This window comes from Centroberyx gerrardi, chromosome 24, assembly GCF_048128805.1.
Source record: "Centroberyx gerrardi isolate f3 chromosome 24, fCenGer3.hap1.cur.20231027, whole genome shotgun sequence".
NCBI lineage: Eukaryota > Metazoa > Chordata > Actinopteri > Beryciformes > Berycidae > Centroberyx > Centroberyx gerrardi.
Genome location: NC_136020.1, coordinates 10,641,764 through 10,660,683, shown reverse-complemented (window position 1 = coordinate 10,660,683; position 18,920 = coordinate 10,641,764). Strand labels below are relative to the sequence as shown.

The 18,920-nt window shown below is 41.7% G+C and overlaps 1 protein-coding gene across 2 annotated transcripts in view; it reads right to left on the bottom strand.

Annotated features, from left to right (window-relative positions):
• Window positions 1-16,625, bottom strand: part of atp2b1a (ATPase plasma membrane Ca2+ transporting 1a) — a 39,544-nt gene extending 22,919 nt beyond the window's left edge. For both annotated transcript variants that reach the window (XM_078281857.1, XM_071905737.2), the window contains exons 1-2: window positions 16,527-16,625; window positions 6,750-7,222 (exon numbers count right to left, since the gene is read on the bottom strand). In XM_078281857.1, the coding sequence (XP_078137983.1) occupies window positions 6,750-6,942 (193 nt within the window). In that variant the 5' untranslated portion in view covers window positions 6,943-7,222; window positions 16,527-16,625. The remainder of the gene's footprint in view (window positions 1-6,749; window positions 7,223-16,526) is intronic.
• Window positions 16,626-18,920: the final 2,295 nt, after the last annotated feature.

Here is an 18,920-nt window from a genome sequence, read left to right as displayed (position 1 = left end):
TAACTCTATCTCGGGATTAAATGTTACACAGCAAATTATATCCTCTCACTTCATAAAAAATCCAATTTAAGCAAGGTCCTAAACTCTGTCACATAATTACTGTGCTTACAACATAAGCACTGTTGGATGCAGTAATATAGACATTTGGTACAGAGGAAGAGAGCTTGTCTCATAAAATCGCCTCCAACTCAAAAAAGGTCAGCTGTACTCTTGTCACTCTGCTTCCAAAAAACATAATCCCCAAAGGGCATCAGCATTTCTGACAGGCCGATGTGGAGGCAACAATGCCAGACAACCACAATACACATTCTTTAGGCATGTCAAACATTTTGAACTCTTACAGCATTACGCATGCAAGAGAAATGTGAGGATAGAGGCAAAAAACAATCCCATGAAATGTCTTTTCAATGGAAGGAAATGACCAATTAACTGGAGAAGCAGCCTCAATTTTAGCCTCACACATCCCTTTGTATACTCTCCTGTTGTAGCTTCATCTTATTCACGCATTACTCGTCTGGCTGGCCTGGGACCCATTCATCCATGTGCACAGAGAGCATTCTGCAGCCACCCATTCAAATGCCTCCGCATTCAAGGCAGAGTCATATATTCAAAAGGGCCTTCGCACATTTGATGATGCGCGACAGCTTTTCAGCCCTATTCATGCCGACTGACTGTGTGTGGGTGGCTGTGCAGACTGGACGGAACTGGACGTGTGTGTGTGTGTGTGTGTGAGGCAGAGAGGAGGTGGAGCAGAAATGGGGGCCAGGGGAGAGTGACTGTGTGAAACTGCTGCTGACAGGCAGATGGGTGGAGAAGGGGGGTGTCAGTGAGGGAGAAAGGCCTGTGGAGTGTTGCAGGGGACTGAGACTAATGAAGAGTGGAGCTACTAAGGGCTGAAGGGAAGCTGCGCTGGGAATAGCATCGTCTTAACAGGGAAAAGGATCAGGAGGGTCAACATATGGGAAGACACACACACACAGAGACACAGACACACACTACCTCCAGCTGGCAGGTGCTATGATGATCATGACACCACATGTGGATAATAAGTGTGTATTGCAGAGTCTTACAGTGACGTAAACAGGGGCAGAGAGGTGCATCGTTCACGTGTCAAGGGGACCGTTCTCTGCCTTATCCTCTGTGCAGAGAACCTGTCAAAATCCACCACTGGTGGTGGAGGCTGCAGGAAACAATTGTATATTTGAGGCGAAGGAGACTGGGAGAGCTTGCACATGTCAAGACTAAGTGGGAACGATTACATCAGTTGTGAAAAGAACTGCTTGTTGACAATGAAATTATTAGTGGGATTTGTCCATTTACCAAACAAAACTGTAATATATTTAGTGTTCCTGCCATCTCTTGATACAAGATTGATAATATCTCTGTATTTCATCACTGTCCTGATTCATAATTTCTCCCTTGTCATTACGTTAGTACACAGAGTGCATCGAAATGAGTAGTGATCAAATACTAAATGCTCATGTCAGTAACAATTGTAAAACTGATTTTGAGAACTGGAAACAAGATTTTAAAAAGGCAACCAGATATAAAAGCAAGCAGGTGAGCTGCAATTGGGTTGCTTCAGGACACTGCCCTTTAGGCTTCCAATAAATTAGTTATTGAATAGAAGTTTTATTGTTAAACTCTGCAGGATGCTTTTGCATGCAAGTTAGGCCTATTTGATTTCAAACACCTGAAATTTCATTAGACATTATGTTGCTGGGCAAATCTTTCTTTCAGGTATTTGGTCATGTCCTAAACAAAGTTACACCTATTTTTGCATCCTTCTATTTTAAGCATTGTCAAGTTAACAATGTAATAGTTTTGATTTTAACATCTGTGACACTAATCGAAATTCCCATCCTCAAACACCTATCTATACAGAGCCTGTCTGTACATTACCAAGCAGGAAGAAAGCTTAATTCCAGAGGGACTTTAGGTGGGAGTATCTATCCATGTTGAAGCCATGATCACATACGGACCATTTAAAAACTGATTCTCAAGTCAATTTTGGTATCAATGGAAAGATCAACCCCCCTATTCCCACAACACATTTGACAGGCGTAAACCTCAGTCTTTTCCAGCTTATTGTCGTCTATAGGAATGCCATGGCCTTTGTCTGTGAAGATGGTTTCATTGGTCACCATTTTCCAACAATCAATACAAGACACTTTCACAATAGTGTAATAATAAAAAAATATTTCTTAGAAGTATTCAATCATTTAATGCAGTTGGAAAGATAATGTAAACAGTAGTCTAAAAAATTCAGTGGAATTGAAGAGCAGTGCATTGAGAATCATGATAACACTCTGCTCCCAAGAATCAAATTCAATCCAAACTGCACAGTCCCTGCTGATTCCCACCGTTAGTTAACATTATGGCAATAATTAAATTACATGTCAAAGATAATGGGACTACGCTTTACCCTTGAACAAACTGCTTCAACATATTCCTCAAATGAGGAATCATTGTGATTAAGCACATCAAGGTGTATACTACGTAGACTATTAGCACCGCCATGGGTTCAGATCCAATTCAACACGTCACTTCTCTTTTCCACGCTGTAATAATAAAGCAGATAAAAATAATTTATAAAAAAGAACTAATTCCTCCAACACTAGGTGGTACACGGTTAAGTGGCATTAAGGGCCAGCACTAACACAAACTTTTCTGGTGGGGTGTAAGCAGAGTGATGATGACTCACCAGCACAGCTCCATGAAAAGGCTATGGGGTTTATCCTGTGTAGCTGCCTCTCGCTGCTCCCTGGCTGTCTCTCACCGTCTGCTTTGATTCTCTACGCCTCTAATGAAAACATGCTGACAGCTAATACCCCATTCAATTTTCCACCACATTTTCCCTTTGCATTAGCGCAATAAATATAAGTGACAGAGGACGATTAACACGGGCCTCCCGCCATTGGATACGCAAACAGAAAATAGGTTGGCCCTGGCCCCTCACATCATTTTAGCGCCATGAGTCCGTCTCAAGTCAAGCAGCTAATCATTAACCGTTTAATTTGGATGCTTGTCCCCAGCTGACCCCTCAAAGTACTGTCATTTCAACCACCAGTGGGGGTCAAGGTAAGCCTTTCACTCTAGACCTGGTCACAGTGAAATGATATACAGACACCCTTTTACTACCTACACACAACTCTGTGAGGCCAGAGTGCCAACACACTGTCCGGTACAATGAAAGCAACCCTTCACTAGACAAGCAACTTCACAACAACCTTACTTCCAAACAAAGGGGACGTTTCCCTGCACTCAATACCCTGATTACTGTAAATAAATAGTCCAGCATTTACATCATTCAAGGTAAAGTGATTTTCTACCGGAACCTTGGTTTATGTAGATTTATCTGATTAGCGGGTTAGTTTACTCAGAGAGTTAAGTAAGTTTACTTTCTCTGTATTATTTGTTCATGCTGATGCACTTACAGAAACCTTGATGGAAGTGGTATTATTCTGAGTGTCAGCTGAGAACAGGAGATGCTGATGTAATGGACTCATGCAGCACGCAGCCTTTCTGGGTCAACTTCCTCTGTGAGCTTTTTGATACATGCGCATATTTAAAAAACTGAATGAAATCAGAAAAAGGTGTTTACACAGCCAAATAAATCGTAAGTTTGAGCAGAAATCTAGGTGTGTTAACAGGGCTATGCTTGCACCAATTATCATCTTACTCTGATTAAGATAATCAGATTAAGGGATTTACATGACTATTGCTAGGCCAGAGTATTACCTTTATCAGGTAAAGATCAGATTATTAGAGTGCATATAAAAGCACCCACTGGGTAGCAACTGATACAAGGTATCAGTGGTATCAGGAGTAGGTCTGAAAGGTCTTTCCTCTGTCAAGTGGAGAAGACTATGCCTTAATGAAACAACAAAAGATGGCATGTCAAGAGACAGTGAGGGCAACAAAGAAAAAAGTCCAATCAACTAGTCTGGAAAGAGGGTCTGGTTTCAAGGAAAAGGAAATACAAGAAACCAACAGTCCAAATCACGACTTAAAAGCTACAGATCATAACAGGTAAGTCAACATACAGCACCAGCTCCACTAGAGTCCTGACACAAGCAAGGCCTGGCCATCTGCTGTCTCCACTCACTGGCAAAAGCCCTTCTAACCTCATCATTTTGAATTCAGACATGAAGACAAGCTGAGCCAGCCCACTGAATTACAAGGACAAAACTATCATTTAACAGTCTGAACCTTCCCATTGAATGAGGGGGTGCGACGGCTGGGATGACGGATGCGGAGAGCCTGTCAGCTTTGTGAATTGCAGTCCAACTGCGGAAGCCTCTCAGCCCACAATTGATTGGATCAATAGGCTAGAACCCAAATATTTGACTACACTAAAACAGCAATCAACAGGGAATAACTGTGAGTGGGAAAATAGGAGAAGATTGTCAATAATATTGATGCAAAGTGGCCTTGCCCATTTTATAAGTCCCTCATTATTCAGGGGAAACAGAGGATGCTTTTGGGGGGAAAAGAAATGTAGCTGTATGGAAAATGACTGAGGTTAGTGCCAATATGAGTGACATTTAGTCTAATCCAAACAAGCTATAGTTTTGAGTCATGGATTCAGAAAACAACTTAAAGTAGAGCAGTACAACGTTGATGCACAGTTGCACCAGTAAAGTGCAGTAAAAAAAAACAAAAAAACTTGGAAGTGGTTGAGGATTAGCAAAGGATTGGCTTAAGAGGTTAGAGAAATGACCAACCAACTAATTAGAAATCCCTTTTCAATTGTCAAGCTCCTGTAATCTTAAATGACGGCTTAATTTCCCAGGCCAATGACGAATGAGCCGATTGAAAATGCAAGTATCAAAAACTCAGTGGCCGCGTACCAAGTGGAACAGCACCCGCTGAGGGGGGAAACAAAATGTGGACCTACTTGAGCTTATCTGTACAGTGCGCTTGCTAATAACTGCAGGAGTGGAAGCAATATGACTTCTTGAAACTGGGTAAACGCAAGTTTCAGGCAGCTGCCTTTTCCTTCCAACTTGGCATGTCATTTTATCAAAAGAAACGTTTCCTCTGGGTATCTTAAATCCAGCATTCTCTACGAGTCTTGAAAAACACCGATGTGTTTGATATGCACAGGATGAAAACAACTGATACAGACTGCTGATAAAGGGCTGTATGAATTGAAGACTTATTTGTGCTTCATAACAACAAATGTCTGTATATTCATTAAATATCTAAAATAAAGCCATGTTAATGCTGGATCACTGACGAGATATAATCCAGACAAGCTAGCAGGCCTGGCCTAGCCACATTCTTTTGTTGCAGCACAGGCTAGGAAAATGGGCAGGAGAGGACAAGTACATTCACAGATATCAAACATCCAATGTCATTCATGCTCCAAATATGACAGGACTGCAATTTCACCCACTCGACACAGACACTTACACATGCATGTTTAGACAATTCACTCTGTGAACCGCCAAAGTCTTATTCAACAATTTCTCCACACAGTTTAGACAATGACCTATACTCAGATACTGAAAGCAGCAAAAAAGACTGAATTGTGTACCTGGTACACTTACTATACATCAATAAACAAAAGGTCAAGAATCAAATGGAGAGCTAATGACTCTTGCTAGAATGAGAGATGCTTTGAGCTGTTGTACGATTTTCTTTTCACATTCCATTTTGAGTTTGACGGAGCCCAGGCATTTTACTTGATCTGAGACACTGCACACAGAGGACTGTTGCTGCTACAGTGGATATGCGGTGCCGTTTTAATCTGGGATCAAACTGAAAATCCCCTCCCCCAAGGGTTCAATCAAGGTCACGCTGGCGATTAGGCAGACTGTCTATAGAGAGACAGAGACAGAGATTGTGAGAGAGAGTGGGAGAAAGAAAGAGGAAAGAAGAAAGAGAGGTGCTGTAAAGCACCACTGCCCAGATGAGGCCCTAGTATAACTCTTCAGTTTTCACTCTTGGCCTGGTCACATCTGAGTGGTGAAGAGTGCCGCCACACATACACAGCAAAGGTATAAAGGGAAGGGAAGCTAGGGAAATTAGGTGGTTTTATCTACAATGGTCAACAAGCATTGTCACACTACGTTATGCAAGTTTGTAATAGTTGCTTTCAATATTCCAAACGGAGCAGCACCACCATATGGAGAATGGAGGTGTGATCATCAGCAGTGTTCATCAGGCGACAGGTTCTCTGCTCTCAACCTTGTCTCCAGGGCTTAGTCAACGGGCAACAAAGTATGCTTTGGTGGCGAAAGCATAACACAGAAGAACTATTCAAAAGATGAGCTCACTCCTTCCCAACCATGTTCAAGTCGTTACTAGCCAGCCTTACACCCTCCCGTTTTGTCCGCCACATGTGGAACATTGACCTGCCTGCAGCCTGGTCCTGTGCCCAGGCAGACAGCTGGTCTGTCTGAAGCCTACTCACAGACACAGACACATACAGAGACACGCACACAGAGACACAGAGGTGAAAAGGGAGAGAGGGGGGGTGTGAGGGACATATCCACAGGCCTAGAAATAGAGCAGGACTGGCCCAGGTCAGTGCCAGCCTGCCTGGCCACCTGTCTGGCATATGAGTTTTCCAAGGAAGTGATGTCAAGGTAATGTGGATGACATGGCCAATGACACGCCTCCTAAACTATGTGTGCACCACATTTGCATTCCTACAGCACTGTAGGTGTTGGGAAAACATCCTGTATTTGATCCGATTAAAAACAGTCGTCGTGTTGAATGTTGTGGAGGATTTACTCTACCATCTATAGGTGACGTTTTCAACCGGTTGCAGAGTCCTTGAACATCCCCATAAGATTCCCCAATTGTGCTTAGTGCCTCTGCGCCCCGCAGTTGCATGAGAGAGCGCAGCTCTTTGAGTGTGCAGCCAAAGTCTCCATCGTGGTTTGCCTCCATCATGGAGTTCTTCACCCCACTGTACGAGTTGTTCGCCATCGTCTCACCGCCTCCCCCTCTACTGCGATGCGTTGCTGCCTCGACTTAACGGTGGGGGAAAGGAATGGTCTCCTGGAAAAGCTTAAATCCTCAAGAGAGCGAACACAGTGGTAGTTCCCATAAACAGCTGACAGGCCCTTCAGAGGCAGCTGGAGTCAGATGCCAGGTAGTGGGACAGGGATAGATCAAAAAAAGCCATTTCCCTCGGAGAGCTGAGTTCCTAGTCTTTCATGGTGACTGAGGATCATCCACGGAGCCAGAGATCACCACACATGCAGATCTGAAAGGGAAACAGAAACATTTTTTTTTTTTTTTAATTGTAAATACTGACACCAAAAAGTGGTATTTCATGTACACCAAGGTTTCCAATATATTGATTAGTATTATATTGATATTGATTGATTAGGTATATTTGGCAGCCCAACCAACAAAATGTTTGTTTTACATTTATTTCAGGTTCTGTGACGCACTAAGCTGGTGTTCAAACCTGGCATTTCTTGTCAACATAGTTTTCAATAAATAAAGACTTAACGCTGTCAAACACTGAAAGCACGTTAGTAAACTACATCGACCATAATTCACTGCGCCTAATGCAGCACATGATGTTGGTATGTGCTCACTCGAGTGCCATTGGCAGTGCTGACACTAACTGAATTGGGAAAAGTCTGAAACGTAGACTACACAATAGGCTGAGGGGGTAATCTATGGCTGTAATTAGCTGTTTGTTATAGTTGCTTCACAAAACTAGTGATGATCAGATGGGAGTATAATAGTCAACTAATGTTGCAGTAGCAAATTAACCTTATAGTTTGCAGGGTAAGAGTCGTAAGTAAGATAATACTTCATAAAACATCAGGTCCATCATTAGTTGAATTGATAGAACAGAAGAATAAAGAACATTTTGCATATAGCTCACCCCCTGTCCAAAACTAAATGTTAACATAACACAGTGATAATCTTGAAGTGGTGGACAAGCAGGGACTAATGGATTATAGGTTGCATCCCTTTCTAAAAACAGAAGAGAGGAACCCCAGGTCACTGGCCAGGGCTCAACATGATATGCTATGTCACTGCAGGCAAAAATGTGTCCCCTTATTTGAACAGTAGTCTGGGAAATGGCCCATTCTTTAACTCAGGAACAGGCAGATGGAACCAAATGAGCTTGTACCAATGTCTCATCAGGTCCAATCTCCAAACAAAATGTGTGAATGACCTTGCTGCAAATTCCCTTGTTTCATCTTACAGATCAAAGGAACAGAAATATAGGCCTACACATTCCCAGAAATAGGAAAGGACTCGAGAACATAATGCAATTAAAAACACTGCATGTAGCCTAGTATTTGCACCAAACTATTACACAACTACAATTCTAATAATAACCATTGGCACTATATGTATTAACCATTGTTGTGCATATGTCATTATTTCTGTTCTGAACTGCTTTTGAAACATCTTACCTATAAGACACCAAGTGGAACATTATGACTAGATCATACTGTATTAGGCCAACCTGCTAGATGAAGTACAGCAGTTTCCTCTTACATTAGGATCAGGTGCTAAGTGCAGCAGTACAATCTAATCTTAAGAGCTCCATATCCCCATAAATCCAGTCTCCAAATCTCTGTTATCACAGTACTCTGGCATGGCAAACAACACAGGTCTGACATTGAGAGAGAAAAAAAAAAAAAAAAAAAAAAAAAAAAATATCCAGCCTCCCTGCAGTTTCACTTGTGGTGATACATGGTGAGCCGGGGCCGACTGACTGATTACCTCAGGAAAAGCCTTCTGTTTAATCTAATTAAGACTATCTGTGGCATCAGGGAGCTCCACAGTGCTCTACATGGGAGAGTCCATTCTAATGAGAGACTGCTGTCCATTCAGCTTTAATCAGCCTAACACAATGAGACTGATTCATTCAAAAGTGCAGGCTAAAGCACAGCAGTTGTCATCCTGTTTTAAGGAGGATTTAATTTGATGAATTTCTTAGAATCATGAGGGACTGCGGCATGGGAGAACAGGGGATTGAGCCAATCAAACTGGACAGATATCCGACAAGATGAGATGAGTTTCATTTCCAGCCTAAAATAGTTTGTGGAACACAAAACACATAGATTACTGTACTTTCCGTTGAAAAGCCAAAGTCAAATTATAATCTGCATTGGCGTAAAGGGCAAAATGGAACCTGTACTGAGCCATCAGATCCATAGTGGAAGGCACCAGTGGAGACAAGCAGGGGCGCATTTCCTTGCCAGAAAAAAACATGCTGCGGTTATCTCTCATTGTGGCCACCAGCTGGAGAGTCAGTTTTACTCACTGCATGTGTCTGGCTAGAACACAATGATCTAAACAAATGCTCGAGAGAACACCATTCATCTGTCTTCCACACCAAACACAACTTCAAACACACACCTCCAAAACAACACCCAAAAATCAAAATATGTCAAAGAACTTTTAACTGGGACACAGATGCAGCATGAGGGGAAAAGTAGCCTTTATTATCACTAGCTACACAAATTAATGCTTGCAGCTTATTCCATTGAGATTCTTGGAAACTATTCTGTCACATGTTGAGATTCTATTTGGAGCCATCTGCCATGGAAAAAGGGACAGGATTTATTATTCATTACACTGCATAATTGCAGGGTTGGGTGCATTTCTGAGGTGGCAGAGGTGGGAGAAACCCCTATTTTGAAGAGGAAATACTCTTGTACCTCTTGTACTGGCCACAAGTTTAGGGTGAGGTCTTTAATGCATGCTGAGGTCTCCACCAAGACATTTCACTTGGTGTTTTCTTATAGTTATCAGATGTCTAAAAACTCACACCTAAATTAAACTTGTGCCACTTTAAGTTTCTCAAAACAAGTCGGGACAGGTCACAGTTCTGTTTGAAACCGTCTGGCTCTTCTGTGACTTAGATTCCACCTAACAATAACATCATGTTTCCACGACTTCCAACAAATTCAGACAATGAATTTCCAATGTGTCCAGATGACTTACCATGTCATCTTGCACACTGAGATGTGTGACTTTTTAAATGTGTTTTTCCTGAATGGCTCCTCTAAAAATGGTAGGCATATTTCAGTTGCCCTGGGCACTACACGGGCAAAGCACATGTTCAACCTAAAGTAATGAAAGCAATTCTGTGCCTTCTCCATTTCTCTGTCCTCACATCTTATGCTCTGAGAGCCCCCTCCACCCCGCGAGCGGCAACAACGCCAAGATGAAGGAAGTGCCAACATTTGCTGCGCTGCGACAGTTTCGGGTTGCGGAGCAGGTCACATGTCACAACAGTGGAAAATCATTGTGATTGGATCTCCAAGCCAACAGCTGGCATGGTATGGTCGAACGACAGGGGCTAGGGTTAACCCTTTGCACACAACAGCAGCAACGCCCTAGCTCAGTAAGAAGACAAATATGTGAGGGTTTCACCAAAGGACCACAGACTACTTGTAAGTCACCAGTTTCTTTTCTATCCAAGCTATTTAAGCCTGCTACCACACTTGAGTTAGACAGCTGAAATCCTCCACCCAGAAGGCTGTGGCAAGTAGAAACAAGTTACAAGGACAACAGTGGTGGGCATCTTAGCAATATCCTTATGTCTTTGTTTCCAATCTAAGGAAACCCTCTGGCAGTTTGTGCACCTCTACGTGCCAACAACTCGATGGAAGTCAAGGATAGCAATTCTAGGGATCCCTCTGCAATGGAGCTGCCTGATGTGAGGGGTGGTATTTTTAGCTTCCCCCAGACTGCCCCCTCCCCCCCAACACTGGCCGTCGCTGAACTGGGTCAGGCCGTGTAAATGTGGAGGGTACAAAGCAGAGACACCCTGCCCTCCTTGTGCTGCATGGCTTGCAGCTCTGAGAGCGCTACTTCACACCAGAGACTGGGAACCTCTACATAGCTCTCAAACTGTCACCCTGCCAATTCATAAGGACACACTGTCAGAGGTGTCACCCTCAACACACTTCCACTCTCCAGCTCTTCTTATCTCATTTATGGAAGGACCTCTAATGGTCTCTATAAAGAAAATAAACAATATTATTCTATATATATTCTATATTTATTCTATAAATATTCTTTTTGAGTTTCACCTGTGTCTAGGGATGCAGCAATTAACCAGGACTATTAATCACACTTTAAAATTTTTAAGTTTTCTAGCTGTACACATTGTAGAAACTATGGTATCCTGGTCTACGGTTCGATGCTCTTTGAAAGCAGCCTTGCGTTCGCACAACATTGCGCCTGTCAAAACTTCTCACAAGAGTGAATCACCTTGTTTGTGTGTGTTGGGGGCTACATTAGCTAACAGAGAGGAGAGGACATCCATCAATTACTTTGAGTTTAAAAAACTCACCAAATCGGCATGTAATCTAGTCATTGTTGCGAAGCTGTCTGTGCCTGTTGTGAGAAGTCGTTTGGTGCAATCATTTACTTCCTGTTTGCTCATTCCCATCTGTATTGATTAAATGGTTTGCAAGTATAGGCTAGGTGTAAGACTACCCTATCACACTAGGTCCAATACATTAGTTTTTGTTTTCAAAGGGCAGTTACTGTATTACAATTTCTGTTTCAAAAGGCAGCTAATGTGAATTCTAAAAAAGGCAACTGCATACATACTGTGGACAAAAATTCAATAAAACATTTAATTATAAAATATTAATTTGATGTGTCCTGTCCTTAGTGTTGTTAAAATAAATTACCACATAATCTTCAGCCGTGAAGCTGATTTTTCCTCAGACTATAATTAAATCAAAATCTCATACCATTGCATCCCTAGTTGAGTCTAAACAACGTGACTGTGTGTCTAAGCAGTGACTGAAAAAATGAATTGTGGAATGATATTTATTTCCTTTTTCAAGCGACAAGAATACTAGGAGGGATGCTTTTATTTAGTGGTTACAGAGCCCTTCATGTCCATACTATGGAAAATATTCCAGAATGACGCATCTTTGATCGAGCCACTTTGAAGATGAGAAGCCCTCTGTGTTCTTTGTTATCTGTGACTCTACAGAGCGGCTCAGTGGCCTGAGGTCCTGCTGCCCTGCCATTTGCTGCCACAGCATGACCTTGCTGTCCCCACCATTCCAATTTCATCATGGCGCGTTGGTATTGAGCGTCAAACGTTAAACTCACTTCACCATGACCTATTACACTGGTAGGGAACATGGTTTAGTCGAGGACAAACATGCATGTACACCATACCGATCTAGAGCAGTGGTTCTCAGCCCAGGGGTCTGGACCCCCCTGGGGGGCGCAAGATAATTTTGGGGGTGTTGTGAGATGTTTTATTGGATAGGAAAAAAACATAGGCTAGTTGTACTATACAAATTTGTTATCATGTCTATTTTATTGATTTTTCTCTCATTTTTGCTTTTTCCCTATGAAATACTGAATAGTTTTCTGCCTCTAGGCCTCCTCTGATAATTAATCAAATCAAACAACCTGAAAAAGGGAAATTCTTTGGCTCAACACGCATATGCAGCCTGTGACGGGGGCCACAAATGGGCATCACTTCGTTTTAGGGGGTCACGAACCAAAAAGGTTGAGAACCACTGATCTAGAGGTTCAAAAAAGTTTTTGTAGACAGTAGTGTGGACAGCTAACTCTTAAAATGATACAAAGAGATTTATTATGGAGATAATGGATACATACGTATAAGTGCCGCATTGAGTGAGAGAAAGCCCAAATGTGTACCCTGCTTATAGAAGCCACCGTATTTTTAGATCAGTAGCATGTCTGACCAAAACATGCATTTTGTGTTTTACTTTTTGTGCCTGTCAGTCTTTTAGAAATGTCAACACCAACATAATTAAAACTTAAAAAAGCATATAACCGCAAGATGTGACTAATAGGCTAAGTCATTTGGGATTTGGGACAGCAAACTGTCATTAATAAAGACTGGTAGCACTGTTAGACTTGCTAGCTGTCCTAATGACTATTCTTGATATTCTGCTGCAAGTGCCTTAGCATTATTTTAGTGGGCATTCATAAGTCAACTTTTTTTTATATTATGGCCCCCTAGCTCTTGTGTGCACCTGCAATATTAACCAGTATGTTCTGAAAGGACAAATTAACCTTTGCCACAACTCTGAGCTTAGTTGGCAAATTTTGCTTTGATGGGCCAAAATGAGTAGTAATGAATAAGTGAGACTCCACTTGCTCTAAAACCCTTGGTTGGAATATCCTTGGCCTTACAATCCACACAGAAAAATAAGCAACACTCGATCATGAGTAAATAGCATCATCATTACAATATACTTAATAGTACAGCAGCAGACTATATTTAGCTTTCCACAACAGTTTACTTGGAGCTCAATGTCACCTTAGATTAATGACCCACAATTGCTTGCTCTCTATATAAACAATCCTTTCAATGCAAAGGAGCTAGCTCCATTACACATTTTTGACTGAGGGATATATAGGCTGATTGGAGGACAAATGTTAATTATTTTTTAATATTTTGATATGGGAAATGTCTGGTACTAGGTTATTCCTTTAATTGATTGAAGAGCAGAGCATGACAGTGAAATGAGTGGACATATCAAGCAGCTGTGAGGGGATTCATCCATGACCAGTCGAGGATGGAGTTGACGAGCCTTCACTGCCTAGAAGAGACTGTACTCAGTACGGTCTGAACCTGCATTAGCCTACTTCTTACTGACTACAGTTCAGTGACTTCTAAAAGTTGGCATGCCATGAGAGGCAAATAGCAAAGTGCTGATGTTAAGAGCAAGATATGATATCAGATTAATAGAAATGAGGCACTTCTGAGCATGTCTAATTAACCTAAAATACATTGCACCAAGGCTGAAAGCCCAGAGCTCTGCTCTTGAGGGGGTTGTTGGTCTACAAATGTAATTAGGACAAATGCGAGCCAGCTGAACCACACAACCATGTAGGTCAAATATTCTTGCCTCTGAAAAGTAACCATTTTCCAAAACAAACTACAAAACAAGAATAACTACTAGTGACTCATATTCCTCACTAGTCAGGGCTAGCATTAGTAAGACAGTCTGAAAACACGGACACTGACAAAGAATAAAACAGCCAACAAAAAAAGTCATTCCATAGACTGGCAAAATATTTAATGGATGTCCTCAAGTTATCATGACATAAAGCTCAAACATTTACCATAAGTGTAAGAAAGGATATTTCTGTCAGCTACTAACTTGGTTCATTCATTCTTGAGTGACAGCAACAGTTTGGGTTCAAAGGCCTCAGACACAGAAACAGATTGTGTTACTGATGGTTTAGGTGAATCATTAAAGTCTGAATCTCTATATGCCAAACTAGATAGTCTCAATGAAATATCACCCACAATTGCTAAACCTCAAAAATGTTATTCAAATACAGTAAAATCTAGACTGAATTCCAACAATCATTCATAATGACAATTATTATTACATCAGGCATATTTCAGCCGCATGCTATTTTTACAATAATGCTTGGCCATTCATATTATATCACTCCTCATGGCTAGTAACTGCTTAGTTATAACTATTATGTCTAATGATAACTATACTGTGCTTCCATGATTGACATAGCTTTTAGCATAGAATCACAGTGCAATTGAAAATCGAGTATACAAAAATGCAAATTGATATTTAATGCAGCACACCCCAAAATTCTTTGTTTTAAATGTATTTTGATAAAATTACAGGACAGTATTAATTCACTAGATCACAAGTCATTACACAAAGACAGGGAAACGTTGCTGGCACTGCAACAAGCCGGGCGCTATTTAATTGGATAAGGGCTGATCCCTTCTACTAGACACCAAAAGGTGCTCAGTGACTGCACTCACACCAACATGGAAGCTTTGCAGGTAACTAGAGGGCTAAATTTCCTGGAGAAAATGTATGGGGTAGCTGTATGGTACAAGATAAGAAGCAGTAGTAGCAGCAGCAGTAATAGTAGTAGCAGTAGTAGCAGCAGTGTGCCTGTGTGTGTGTGTGTGTGTGTGTGTGTGTGTGTGTGTGTGTGTGTGTGTGTATGAGCAGCTTGCCTGCGCTACAGTTCCATGTCAGTTGGTGACATGACATCAGCTGCTCTGTTCTGAACATACCACCATTAGTGTGTGTTGGGTTTGTTGGAAAACAGCTGGTTAAATATTTAAAAGAGTAAACGTCATATCAAAAATTTGAACACAAGCAACACAGATCCCAGCATATACTACAAGATGAAAGTTGAATGGATGTTCAAGCATAAAGTATGTGGGACAAATTGCTAAGGTTATAATTCGTACCGTTACTCAGCATGGACCATGGTATAGCGGTGCGGTGCATTAACGTTTACTGACAAATTACAGTTGCAGTTGCTTGGCCATTCATATTATATCACACCTCATGGCTAGTAACTGCTTAGTTATAACTACATTATATATTATGTCTAATGATAACTATAGTGTGCTTCCGTGATTGACATAGCTTGTAGCATAGAATCACAAGTTAACGTTTCCCTTTTATTACCGTTATAACTTGCACCGATGAAACTGACAGCTCCCTAGCATGAAAGATAGCCTAAGCTTTGCGGCGAGTTCAATTTGATAAGGTAGACAACGATGTAACAGTGAGATAAAAAGCAGGGTTTGTTGTCTGAACCGCAACTGGTTTTCTCGACGACTGAACAAATCAGTAGTTAATTGCCCTGCAGCAAGGCTTTACCCAAAAGCAAGCTAGCGTTGACATAAGCTAACACACAAGCTAGTCAAGTCCACGACGAGCCCTGGCAGTGTCTCTGCACAGGTAACGTTAACGCTACTGAACGAGCACACTGACTGACGTTTACTTTAAGTTACCATTATCTAAGTTAACGTTACTCACCAGGATGCAGTTGTTTAAGATATTCCCTCAACGGATATTTAAGATTAACATTTGTCAGCATTTGGTCTTGGAGTAAACGTTAACTTTGCCTAACGTTGAAATATGGTCAGACATTTGCTACAGTAAGAATTACCTACTGATACTTAACGTATATAAAATTCCAGCTATTTTTCCCAGTCTGTGGCTTTACGTGGCTTTCACAACCAGTCTATAACGTTAAGCTTCCTCTACCAGGTCCAATCTCCAGCTGCAGTCCGCGAGCAACTGTAAGGTAGCGCGTGGGGTCCGACAGTTCAAAATAATGTCCCAGGCTAGCTTGGAACGTTAGCGAACTAGCTTACTGACGTTAGCCTATGCTGCTTGTAAAGAGGGGAAATAACATACAAAAAGCCACTTTCAACACATTGACAAGTCAAAACACTTAACGTTAGCTAGCCCAAGAGCAATGCAAATGTGTAAGTTGACTAAGCCACAGCAACACCATCTGCCAGCACCCCAACTGATTACCTTGGTTGGAAAACGAGACGCCCAATGTCAGTCTATCCAAGATATAACGTTAGCTAACGATGTTAGCTTGCTATAGAGCTAACCACCCAAAGCAGCTAAAACCCACCAGTGTCTGGCCGTCGTTGATCCTTGCACACAAAAAAGGAGGACCCAAAACCTGAGGATTCTATGTGCAATGTCTAACACTTGGAAGCGACCGTTAGCTTGCGGTAATTTATCCAGCTATCACAGAAAACACACCCAAAAAATACTTACTCCGTTCTCTGAAGAACACCCCAGGTCCCTTTCTCTCTTTCGCTCCCCCTCAGTCTCACCAAAGACTAGACTCGCTCCCCTGATCTGAGGTAAAATCCCGCCCACTGCGCTGTCACAACCAAAGTCACTGGCCTTAACTAGCAAGATAGTTCCCATCCCTTTCGAGCCTATGGAAATCATTGTCCGCTAGACCGGAAATCGCATCGCACATGCGTACTACTGTCTAAAATTAGAACGGTAATGATTAAAGTCAGAGTGGCTAGCTAATGCATACAGCAGCTAATTTATGGAAGAACACTGATGGATAGCCATTACTGAAATCACATATCATCATACTATAGGTACAAAACAGGAGTGCCTGCTAAACTTTTGTTTTTATTAATATAAAGAAATGTCTGTGTCTCACAACGTTGTCAATAGCTCCCTAAGACTAAGCATTACAATTGTTGTCAAAATAAACAGATATTGGACCACGTGTGAGACACTCTCATTGACTCCCAGCCACAAATAGAAGGGGTCTAATTTGCCTAACGTTGATTTAAGCGAAGACGGAAATACGCGGAGGTGCATCCTCTCGCTTCGCCTGGTTACTTTCTGTCACAACACCGCCGGGGACATGTGATGCACGTCAAGAGGAGGATGGGCATGGACCGTTGGTGTGGATCCCCATTGGTTTAGCCAGCATATCAGTCGCCTATGGAAACGGTTACGTCATGATCCCCTACTACTCCCTCTTTGCTCCCCTGTCGCTCTTAATAATAACGGGATTATTCAAAGATCAGTTCTCCCCATCATATGATACAGCCTGCAATGCGTGTGCTCCGAAAACTCAGTGCCTTTGCATCACTTCTGCTGTCTGGTTGTCTGAACTCCACCTACATAAGGCTCTTCCCTCGGCGCCTAATCAAACCTGACGTCATTCTTTCCATGACGTAGCGTTTTTTTCTTCTTCTCTGCACTCAATGCCTGTATTCTTTGTAATTCTTACAGCAGTCCTGTTGAGAAGGACTCACACACTCAACAACCAGCCTCTCCACTACCGTGTTCCACTGTCTGTCAGATGCAATGAATTGCAACGCTTTATAGTCTCTCCCTTTCTCCTTCCCTCTATTCTTGGCCTTCTAATTACACAATAAAGATTGAACAATAAAAAATAGCACAGTAGAATTTCAGCAATAATCTTCTCCCTGCTGAATTGAGGGATTACTCTGAAAGTCCAACCTAGTCCAAGAAGATTGTAGATTCTGACATAAAACAAATAAAATACACTGTATGACTGAACACAAGTTCAGTGTTGTGTACTATAGCTCACTGTAGACCTATATCAGGTCCTCCTGAAAATATGCACAACATTAACGGACAGGGCATCATAGTACACAGTAGCAGTTCCTGAGCTATTAATTACTGTGTACAAGAGCACATTTTGCACATAAACTCTGAACTATCACCTTTATGGTTTTAACAGACCTATAAACAGTATGAGGTGCAATGCTCCAGCAATTGAGCAAGGCAATAAATTAGAAAAATAAAGTGGCATAAAATGTTTAATATGTGCATGATGGTGGTGAAAGGATTTCCATTCAAGGTGAATAGTGCATCAGGCATTTTGACTTTGCACCAAGCAAGTCAGGTAAAGAAATCGTCTTTTGACAACTTTATCTTCAGTTTTATGACTAGATGGTGGACCCCAGGTTAAAAAAAGACATGAGTGGTAGTAGATGATAAACAGAAAACAACCCCACTTGAGGTTAAACCGCAGTGTAATACACTTGCTGTCTTGACATAATGGGATTTATCATTAACGCAACAGCTCTAACTGCACAGGAGCATTTACCTCTTGAGATTTGTAAACAGGGGAAAAGTTCAACATGTTTGTGCCTGTGCGCAATTTAAAAGTTGGAAAATGTCGATTCAGAACTTCTGAGTCAGATCTACGTCAAGGAGAAAAAGAGATGGAAAGAAGGAGGAAGAGAAGGAGCAGGGGAAAAAAATTTGATTTATGTAAGCTGACTTGTGCAATCATTTGGTCTAACGTCTGTGTTTGTGATTTGACTGAGTTAGTTTGGTCATAAGCAGGCAGACAGATAGACAGACAGACAGATAGATAGATAGATAGATAGATAAATAGATAGATAGATAGATAGATAGATAGATAGATAGACATAAGATTGTATGCACAGTGTGAGAACATTGGTGGAATTTCTACCAATCTGTTTATCGATCCAACGCTGTCAAAGAAAGCATCTGGAAAGTCGATGTTTGCAGGAAAGAGTCGTCAGTGAGGTGATGCCATTGGTCAGGTCTGGGTGTCAGATATCCTCCCCCGCCCTTCCTAAACATCTTAAGCCGCCAATCAACCTGCCGCTCTTGAACTTCAAACCGGGGCCGTGGCAC